We start from the raw sequence: 10,776 nt of genomic DNA on the forward strand, positions 1-10,776 counted from the left end.
ACACAGATCGGACACAAAGCTTCTTTCCCGGGAGGCAGGTGTTGGGGGTCTCCAGAGGAAAACGGAGAAGAGGTCTAACAGCTCCCCCCAAGGGAGGCCTCACGGCCTGTTCTGGAAGCGCGGGTGGCAGCCAGTGTTCGGGGGCTCACCCCGGCCCGGCCCTCCGCCGCGTACCCGGGATAGCGTTAGGTCCAGGAGTTCGCCGCCGCGCTCTTTGTTCCATGCCCTAGGCTTTCCGGGTGGAGCACTTGCTGTAGAGCGGAGTAGCCTCCTTGCCCAGGACCATAAAGGTGGGAGTCAAATCCAGAGTTTAAACGTTGAGATCGGAGGCTTCTTTGACTGGGTGTAAAGTTGTCACACCGAGAAGCGCTCGTGGACGTCGGCCACGACTTTTGTGGTCCGGGCTTGAGGCTTAATTACATATGGCCAGTTCCCGTGCAAATTCCCAGTTTCTGCTGTCGTCCGAAGTACTGACCGACAGACACCGTTCTCTGGGCTCTTCACACAGTCTATATTTGGCCTTGGTTTTCTTGAAAGGTTCCCTTCTTTACCTCATTTAGATAAGTTGGATAGGTCTTTCTTGCTTAATTCATTAGCACCTCCCTTTATTGCTTGTGACCATATCACAGGAAGAGTGGATGTGAGTGGAACCTATCAAATGTGCTTAAGTCCCAGTTCCACTTGCCTGAACCTAAGCAAGTTACTTGACCTCTCTACCCCTGATTTTTTTTTTTTATAGGTAACGTGAAAGCTTTGAAAAAGACTATCTTTCCAGCTTATTCCTGTTTAAAATGTAATTCTGTGAATTAGATAACTTCCCACTATTCCCCTTTTGCCACTCTTTGTCATGTAAACCCTTTCTCCATCTCAGAGGAATGAGCTTTGAGAGTTGAAGGTGGGACTCCCTTTCACTGAAGCAGCCTGGGTTGAAAAAGATGGTAGTCTCTGAATTGTCTTTTCCCTGGACAGGAAAAATACCCTCTGAATTATCTTTTTCTCCTTATGATAACAGCAGAAAGCAAGCAGCAGCAACGCTTGGAGAGAGACTAAGTTTTCTTGACTTCTACAGTGACAGAGAGCTTGTGAAAGTTGGTATTTCTGGCCTACGCTGCCATCATTCTACCACCCAGCCGAAGACGCCCCAGGCTGGACATTAGTGCCTCCCTCTTTATTTCTCTGTGATCATCCAGATCAGCACCTGACTGTTTATTTTCAAATCTCACAAACCCAGCCCCCAGATCTTCATGTTCTGGTTCTCAGCTACTGTTGAAGGTGAATGGAGTCTTGCTCTTTAAAATTATTTTTGTATGACTTTTGTCTATGTAGTTGTGTTTAAGTTCTTGTATGTATCTCCCCTTTGGCTTAGGTCTCCAGCAGACAGTTCATTCATTCAGTAAATATGTGTTGAGGGACTGACAATATAGACAATGAAAAGAGTCAGAGCCTCTGCCACCATAGAGCTTACATTCTGGTGGGAGATAAATACAACAAACAAACATTTTGTACATCAGAGTGTGGTAAGTGCTATGGAAAAAATTAAAGCAAGGAAGGGGGATGGAGAGTGCTACTGTATTGTATGTTGGGGTTTTGCTGTTTTATATGGGATAGTCAAGGTGACCTTCAAGCAGAGATCTGAAAGAGTAAAGTAGTAAGCCATGTGGATATCTGGGTGAATAGCATCCCAAGGAGGGTGACCAGCAGGGACAAAGGCTCCGAGGTGGGAATATGCTTGATATGTTTGAAGAACAGCAAAGAGGCATTTATGGAGTCTTAGTGATAATCTTCCTGTTCTTATTTAGAGTTAACTTTTTAGGGAGAGCCCTTCCAAGGGTAGTCTCTGATTTTTTTTTTTTTTTTTTAATGAAAATCTCCAACTATACACAAAAGTAGTATAAGAAATGCTTATGTACTCATTCATCACTTAGCTTCATCAATAGTCATCACTTTGCCATGTTTTTTTCACCTGTTGCCCACCCCAATGCCCCTTCTGCCTTTTGTGCTTGAGTTGTATTTTAAAGCAAGTCTCAGATATCAAGCCATTTCTTCTCTAAGAACTTTAGTTGCAATTTGCTTTTACATATTTTTTTTGATGGGTCAGGCAGCCCTGCCAGCTGAAGGACTACTGTGATCTTTTCCCTGGCATTGTGCTTTATGTCACCATACTGGGTTAGTTACAGGTTTACGTTGGTGTCTGAGGAACAGACCACAGGCCCTTGGAATGCACAAGAATTTAGAACAGTGGTTCTCAGCGTAACTCTGAGGGGTTGTTGAAACAGATTGCTAGACCTTTGGAGTTTCTAATTCAGTAGGTCTCAATGGGGGATCTTAGAATTTACATTTTAAACAAGTTCCCAGGTCATATTGATGCTGCCAGTTCACAGACCTTACTTGAGAGCCGCTGATCTAGATACTTAAGATGCAAGAGAACCATGTTGAAGATCAAGAACACCTCTGTTTAAGGTTGGAGTGGATGAAACTGATAAATACAAAGCCAGGAAGCAGTGGTTTTTAATTTTGCACAAGGGCTAGAAGTTAGTGTTTTTCTGAGCATTTCTTCAGATCATTATTACATTTTGGGGAGAGTAGGTTCCAAGAGGAGTCCAGGGCATTATTTTGGCTGTGACAACTCAGACTGTCTATCAGAAAATGGTCAGAGTTGTTGAGACTTTTAAACTTAGCTATGATTGTTATAGAAAGGCTTCTAAGGATACTGGTTTAAAATAAGAGATAAACATTCAATTTGGAGAAATAACTGGGGATAAAGATTTTTTAAAAAGTGTCTGCTTCTGATTTTGGTTGACTCTATGAAGAACATTCTAAAATGAACTGACTTGACTGAGTAGCATAGCCTCTGGTCCTGGCATCATCATTTTGGCTTCAGGAGTTGATACAATGTTATGAACTAGAGCAGGGACTTTCTTCAGTCACAGCTGTCCAGCTGGAGGACAGTAGTGTCTTATGTTTATGTAGTACTTTCATGGTTCATTCTCTTTAAAGAACTGTGTGCAAGTGTGTCTACATGCATGCAAGTATGTTTCTGTGTACCAGTATCTGTACATATGTATAATAAAAGTGTACCCATAAATGTGTGCTTTTGTACATGCCACCCAGCTGTTAAGTGATGATATCAATCGTCTACTTTCTGCAGGACAGTGACTTGTTACCACCACAACAGCAGATCCTGCCTTCCTCAGCTGATCTCCAGTCAGCCCCTGATATCGCCACCCCCCTCCCAACCCTTGTCTCCTCTTTTGGCCTCCTAAATGCCCATCTCTTTGGCCTGGGTTCAACTGGTGGTATGGAGGGGTGCTGCCTAGCACTGACCTAGGAGTGTGTGTTACCCACTGACCCAATGGTGAGAATTCACTGCCCACCTTTCTGATTGTCCAGGGGGTAGATGAAACAGATTGCAGACCTCACCTTCCCCCTCTGCTCCCTTTTGGAAGATAGGGTGGCTACTTGAAGTTAAAGGAAGGAGATGGGGCATGGAAACAGTATTACTTGGTGTGTGTTTAGGGAGTTTTCTTGGGAAGGAAGGCGAGAGTTAAATACTTGAAGGGATAGAAAGGGAGTTAGGAGACAAAAGAGCGAGGTGTGCTTGAGAGCTGCCTTGGGTAATGATCCAGAAGAGGCCAGCTTGTAATGGAACGTAGATATGCCTGAGAATCAACCTTGATATTGAAGCCTTCTGCATACCTATCCCACTGGCTACTAGAGCTTCAGTCATCATACCCAATACCTAAGAAGGCTAAAATTCCCTATTGTTTTCCTCTGTGCCAGCAAGTCAGTGCTAGACCATGGATATGACCGGATTCGGGAAAAGACTGAGATGTCCCCAAAGGGTCAGGGGAAAGCAGCAAAGGGACTGGGGCCTCAGTTATTCTATCCCAAGGGACCTCTCATTTGTGAAAATCTGTTTCCTGTCTTAACCCCACTCTGTTCCATGAGATACCAGGCACCCTTATTTCTTGTTTTTCATCATCAGGACATCAAAGGCCAGTTCTGGAATGATGATGATTCGGAGGGAGACAATGAATCAGAGGAATTTCTCTATGGAGTTCAGGTGAGATTACAGCCCCTAAACCCATGTTGGATGGTCTAAATGTATACTTTCCTCTGGATACGTCAGGAGTGAAAGAGATTATTTTGGAGCAGAGATGAAGATACAGTGTCAGTGTAATCTGAGGATTATCTGGTCAGAGCTGATCTCATATTTTTGCTCTTGCCTGGAACTCTCATCTTTTCCAGTATAAACTACACCCTCTGTGCATGGAGTTTAGCCATAGGTTCTTAGTTGGAAACAGTTGTTTTCTGATTGTTCCCTCACTAGCCAGCAGGGGTCATTTCATTCATTAGGGTCAAATTTTTTAAGATTCTTCTAGCAGTGTTTGTTCAGTGCTGTCACTGCCCAGGGCATGATCCTGAGCAGAAATGTTGGACGCTGCAGACAGAACCAATCTGAGTTAAATTCTGTACTCTTCAGCCTGTTCTGAGTTCTCGTAGGAGGGATACCTAAAGAGTCCTGGTCAAGGTTGAGAGAAGCTGAAACTTAAGGATGTGAACTCCTTAAGCAGAACCTGCAGTTAGTCTACTGAAACCTCCTAGAGTGCTTATGGGGGGTGACTTGTCTGTCAGTGAAATCCCTAACTAGGGCCACCACCAAGAACTCCTTCATAAAGCAGCTTTTGCTTGTATGTGTTGCTATAGTTTGATTTCCCTGTTCCTGATGTTTCTTCATATTCTGTTTTCCTCTTTCTCTTCCCTCCTCCACCATTTTTGCTGCTGACTCAGGGAAGCTGTGCAGCTGACCTATATCGGCACCCACAGCTGGATGCAGACATTGAAGCTGTGAAGGAAATCTACAGTGAGAACTCTGTATCCATCAGGTGGGGCTCTACTTCAGGGATGGTAGGGGGCTCAGCCACTTCTTTGTGAGTTGCTAAAAGGGTAGAGGTTTTTCTTTACGGTGTGATGCTGGGGTCTGTGGACTTTCATAAGTTTTGAGCCTAATGATGGTGAGAGTTGCTCAGAATATTTAAGGTAGGCTGACAGGAGCAATTAGGAAGGTATAACTACTTTTCTTAGAAGTTCCCTCTTATCCTAGATCCTCTAGACTGAAGTTTCACCTTGGGGGTAAGAAGGGCTTGTGGCCTGGCAAAGGCTTTGATTGTAAAAGTGGCTGTAGCTAACTACAGAGCCTCCTTCCACCCTTCCCTCTCCCTTATCCCCAGGCTCACTTCTCTTTCCACTTCAATTTCTGTTCCCTTCTTTCTCCCTTAATGAGTCTCACATGTGATCACCTGTATCTCTATAGAGAATATGGAACTATCGATGACGTGGACATTGACCTCCACATCAACATCAGCTTCCTGGATGTAAGTGATGCTAGTACCTGCCAGCAGCAGGTCTAGTTGAGCTTGTTGTGGGTTTTGCCACATAGGCCTGGAGTCTTGTTCCCAATGCTATATTTGAAGCACGTATACTTTGTGCCTATCTCTAGACCATCAGCAGATAGTACTGCGTGCATGTGTGTGTCTTGTAGTGAACACTTCAAAGGCCATTTCTCTCTGATGCTGAACTAGAAACCATTCCCCTTACTCTTGTAGGAGGAAGTTTCTACAGCCTGGAAGGTCCTCCGGACAGAACCTATTGTGTTGAGGCTGCGATTTTCTCTCTCCCAGTACCTTGATGGACCGGGTAAAGGCAGTGACTTTGTGCATCTGCGTGCTCTGACTAGTCTAATACAACGTTCTAAGTTAACTGAGATAGAGAAAAACTAGGAACAAAGCCTTTTGGTGTAATCTGAAGGCCATTGGTAGGAGATTTTCAGTCTTCTCTCATTGTTATCTTCATTCCCTATCACCTAATGTTACTGCTAAGTCACTTCAGTCATGTCCGACTCTGTGCGACCCCATGGACGGCAGCCCACCAGGCTCCCCTGTCCCTGGGATTCTCCAGGCAAGAACACTGGAGTGGGTTGCCATTTCCTTCTCCAATGCATGAAAGTGAAAAGTGAAAGTGAAGTCGCTCAGTCATGTCTGACTCCCAGCGACCCCATGGACTGCAGCCTACCAGGCTCCTCCGTCCATGGGATTTTCCAGGCAAGAGTATTGGAGTGGGGTGCCGTTGCCTTCTCCCTATCACCTAATAGTCATGCCTTAAAGACTTTCTTGGTTAATGAAATTGTTTTCTCTAGTTCCTTGATATTATTTATTCTTCCCCTTCTCCTCAGCTTCCTTAATAGAAGTTGAGGATGTTTGAAATTGGTCAGACAGTTCCCAGAATCTGCCTTCTGCCTCAGAGGTTTTCGTTTTCCACCATTATTGTTTAGAGTATTCTTGAAATCTGAGGAAGCTAATCCACTGAACTGGGGCTTTGGACTCCCAGGAGGATAGACATGTATATGTAGTAGGAGCTTTTTCTTCTCTTTGCAGAACCATCAATTGAGGTTTTCCAGCCATCAAATAAGGAAGGATTTGGGCTGGGTCTTCAGTTGAAAAAGTAAGAACTTTGATCTTTCTGGTTATGAATGTTTGAGGGAAAGAGAGATAGGACAGGCAGACTCTTGAATGTTTCTTTCCAAAAGTGTATTTCTGACATGTGCCCAAGAAAGACTAAAATAAATTTGGGGAGTCCAGTTTACGGTTAGGTGGGGGAGCTTGTGTTTTTGGGGTATGTGCCCTTGAGGCTTCCTGGAGGTGAGAGCATTACTAGCATTTACGTAGCATTTAAAGGAAAACACAACCCTGGAATTAGAGTTATGCTCATCACACTTCCTCATAGTGGAGCCCTAGGATTTTGGACCGTTTTAGTTTACTAAATGTGTTGAGCACCTTGCTAAATAAGTATTTGGTATATAAAGAGAAGTGAACTCAGTCAAGTTCTAAATATAGTCCAGTGTATACTTGTTCTAATACAATTGAAAATGTAAAGTTTAGAAAGAACACAGAGTAAGGTGTAAGTCAGTCTGGTGGCAGTTAGATGAATGAAATATGAAAGGGAGATGATTAATGGATTTTAGGGATGGATAAGAATTGTCCATGTAGACAGACTCTGAGAATAAATAACATTTGCAAGGGCAGTCACATGAGGCAATGTGCGTAGGAACTGTAAAATCAGAAAGGATCTTCTGCTTTTATTTTGTAGGCAGTGGGAACTTTGAAAGGTTTTAGGCAAAGAAAGGGTATGGTCAGATTTAATTATTAAAAAAAACATTCTGGTAGCATTGTGCAGCATAGATAGAAGGAGTATTACAAGAGACCAGAACTATTTTAGTAAGAGCCATTTGTAGAAGTTCATACGTGAGATGATGAGCCAAAGTATGACTGTAGATATGAGTACAGACAAGAGATAGACTAGAAAGATTTGCAATGTTTAAAGTCAGACTCGAAGACTAATTTGGTTATGTTGTATATGATAAGAGCCAAGGAATAGAGGAATATTACTCTTAGGTTTCCAACCTAGATGTCTGGGTAAATTGTAATACCGCTCATTTAAATAGGAATTTAAGAAGAGGAACGAGTTTGTGGGATGAAGATAGATAGTTCCATTTTAAATATGTTATTTAAAGGTAACTTTGGGATATTCAGTGGAGCTGCTCAATAGAGATGTAGATTTGATACTTACCGGAGAGGTACAGGTTGAAGATAGATTGCAGCGTCCAGGTGAGAGTTGCATCCAGTGTAGAATATGAGAATGTCAAAGGAGAGTTAGATAGAATGAGAAGAAAATGAAGTCAAGGGCAGAACACTCTTTAAGCCAGAAAAAAATGCCAAGAATAGGTAGAGAAAGAAGAAACACTGAAGGTAGGTTAGAGAGCTTGGAGGAGGATGGGAAGAGAACAGTGTGAGAGAAGGCAAGGAGGAACATTTCTACAAGGAGGGCCAAATGCCAGAAAGGATGAGTAAGAAGAGAACTAGGAGTTTCGGTTGGATTTACCATCAAGGTAAGAGCAGTTGTAGTGAAGTGGTGAAGGTAGAAACCAGAATATAGTAAGTATTCTGGAGAAGTGAGTGATTGGCCACAAAGTAAAAACAGTGAAATATGGACTAAGAAATTTGGATGAGGATTAGAGGGTAGCTAGGTTGAAATAAAGAAACTTGGAACTTTTTGTAGATACGGGGAAAGGAACTGACAGAAAAAGGGAATAATTGCCAGATCAAAGTCCCTGCAGAGGGGCTGAGATCTAGAGTACAGCTAGAGCAATTGATCTTAAGAGCAGGATCAGCTTGTCTCCAGAGGATGGAGGGATCAAAGTGAGGCTGGAAATGGAAATAGATATTGTAGTAAGGTTGTCAAATCATGGACGATGATATCTGAAGGCTTCAGTTTTCTCTGTTGAGAAAAAAGATTATCAGTTGTAGGTAAAGTTAGGAGCTTAAAGAAGATGATAAGGATTTAGAATAATAGAGTAATACTGGAGAGAACTGATCAAGGACAGGTGAAAGAACTGACAAGACTAGTCAAGTTGGAAACCATAAATTTGAGGTTGTAATGTTTTGCCTAACAGTATCAGTACCCTTCAGGTTCCTTGTCCTTTTCTTCACTATTCACAAGGCCAAGGGTAGTACTCACCTCTATTCCACCACTTCTGTTTCACTTTCGGTATAGCTCTTCTTGGCAGTAAATTGCCAGGTTCACAGCCTTTGAAGACTCATGTTTGAGATCTTCCTGTAAAGGCAAAGCATCTAAGAATTTTTCTGGTCCATTAGACTACGTAAGGGAGTGGGGATTTACCCACTAAGGTCAAGAGGTAGTTTAGAACAGTACATATCCATGTGTTAAGATTATATCAGAGGGATCTTGAGACACACACAGTTCCCTAAACCAACTAGCTTTGCAGTCTCCAAGCCTGAATTTTAGATTAGTTGCCTTTCATAGTCCTATTTCTTGACCTGGGATCCCCCTGCTTGAGCTTTCTAAGTCTCTTCCTCTGTGATTCTTTAGAATCCTGGGTATGTTTACATCCCAACAATGGAAACATCTCAGCAACGATTTCTTAAAGACCCAGCAGGAGAAGAGGCACAGCTGGTTCAAGACAAGCGGTACCATCAAGAAGTTCCGAGCTGGCCTCAGTATCTTCTCACCCATCCCCAAGTAAGTGTTTCTCCATGAGCTTGTTGTCTCTAATCACATTGATCTCTTCTAAGCCCCCACCCCACCTTCTTGATTATGTAAACTTTTCTGTCCTCTCCCTAGGTCCTCTGAATTCTGTACCTTTAACTACTAATACTACCCACATGATCTTGTCCCCTGTGTGTCTTTACCCTTCTACTCCTGACCCAGTAGTCATACCTTGTCCTTTATGTAAAATATAGTACATAGTGCATGGGGTCTGTTTGGAGAAATATATACTCACTTCTTCATCTTTCCTTTCTTTGACCCTCACCCTTATTCCCTATCCTAAGGAGACAGAAGCAGAGCTAATTAGGCCCCAGCCCCTTGCTCTTATGAAAGGGCACATTGATTTATTACCTGGGTTCTGGAAACAAGCATTGCTCCATTCTTTGATCCCAGACTTTTATTCCCCGCTTCCCTACTCTCTGTGCCTTCTGATCTTGCCAAAGGCAAATACAAACCCAGATTTGTAGTTTTCCAGGTACCAGTATTGATAGACAGTCAGACATTAGGCTCTTTGGGGTCCACCTGTTTCTTACCTAGTAGTTTAATCACATATATATTAATACAGACAACACACACACACACATTGAGCAAGTGAAACAGGTATCCTTTCCAAGGTATCATTCCTTAGCTGGCCTGGATGCTGTAGAGAATGACCTAGGCTTTAATGACATAAAACCTGACGTGTAGTGATCTATTTGTTTTGACAGTTTGATCCAATGAAACTTTCCTTGGATAGTTTGGGTTTTTTTTTTGACCTCGCTGTGTGGTATGGCATATGGAATGTTAATTCCCTGACCAGGGATTGAATGCAGGGCCCCCTGCAGAGTCTTAACCGGTGGACCACCAGGGAAAACCCTCCAGGCTTCTAGGGCTCATACCGAATCCTCAGTTTCATCACTTCTCTTTGCTCTCTGTTCAGGTCTCCCAGTTTCCCTATCATACAGGACTCCATGCTGAAAGGCAAACTGGGTGTACCAGACCTTCGAGTTGGACGCCTCATGAACCGTTCCATCTCCTGCACCATGAAGAACCCCAAAGTGGAGGTGTTTGGCTACCCTCCCAGCCCCCAGGCAGGTCTCCTGTGTCCCCAGCACGTGGGCCTCCCTCCCCCAACACGGACCTCTCCTTTGGTACATGGCTGAGGAGGGTTTGACTTGGTGTCAGAGGGTGGGAGGGGAAGTGAGGGAATACAGCTTCTCAAAATGGAGTGGGAGTCTGGTTGTCCAGACGTCATAAACCAAATCTGGGCATGAATCATGAATCAGTAGAATGGAACACATATTTTAATAGTTGTGAATTTATACCTACATAGTCTAGCAAGCTTCTCTGATAGTATATCAAGGAGCAGAGTCTGGGGTTGGGCATCCCAGGGAGATGTTGTGTTTAATTTTGTTAGCTTGTGGTTAGGACTTGGTAGTCAGCTACTTTACAAACGTCTTACATCTACCTTGAAAAGGGTTAAGGACAGGTGAGCCTGTTTGAAGAGCCTTTGCCAAAAATGTCTAAAGGTCTTTTCTGCAGGTTGGGGATTACTTAGACTGATCAGAGTTAGGGCTTAGCTACTTCAAGATAATTTTAGGTAATGGGCATGAATGAGGTGTTTCTAGTTACCAGCTTCCTAGGAGATTCATGAAGCCTTATTTTTTTTTTTTT

General features: G+C 43.2%; 1 protein-coding gene across 10 annotated transcripts in view; it reads left to right on the plus strand.

Annotated features, from left to right (window-relative positions):
- The window catches only part of PARP6 (poly (ADP-ribose) polymerase family, member 6), a 27,030-nt gene that overhangs the window by 376 nt on the left and 15,878 nt on the right, over positions 1 to 10,776 (plus strand). For 3 of the 10 annotated variants that reach the window (XR_824464.1, XM_010831390.1, XM_010831396.1), the window contains exons 1-9: positions 7 to 1,272; positions 3,149 to 3,355; positions 3,986 to 4,063; positions 4,792 to 4,886; positions 5,315 to 5,375; positions 5,607 to 5,697; positions 6,435 to 6,501; positions 8,947 to 9,096; positions 10,043 to 10,253. Coding sequence is in view for 9 of the 10 variants with exons in the window: in XM_010831390.1 (XP_010829692.1) it covers positions 3,353 to 3,355; positions 3,986 to 4,063; positions 4,792 to 4,886; positions 5,315 to 5,375; positions 5,607 to 5,697; positions 6,435 to 6,501; positions 8,947 to 9,096; positions 10,043 to 10,253 (756 nt within the window). In the remaining variant the exon portion in view is untranslated. Of the gene's footprint in view, positions 1 to 6; positions 1,273 to 1,366; positions 3,356 to 3,985; positions 4,064 to 4,791; positions 4,887 to 5,314; positions 5,376 to 5,606; positions 5,698 to 6,434; positions 6,502 to 8,946; positions 9,097 to 10,042; positions 10,254 to 10,776 lie in introns of those variants that run through there. The other 7 variants (XM_010831397.1, XM_010831398.1, XM_010831395.1 and 4 more) reach the window with 6 other exon arrangements.

Source organism: Bison bison, unplaced genomic scaffold, assembly GCF_000754665.1.
Source record: "Bison bison bison isolate TAMUID 2011002044 unplaced genomic scaffold, Bison_UMD1.0 scf7180017864526, whole genome shotgun sequence".
NCBI lineage: Eukaryota > Metazoa > Chordata > Mammalia > Artiodactyla > Bovidae > Bison > Bison bison.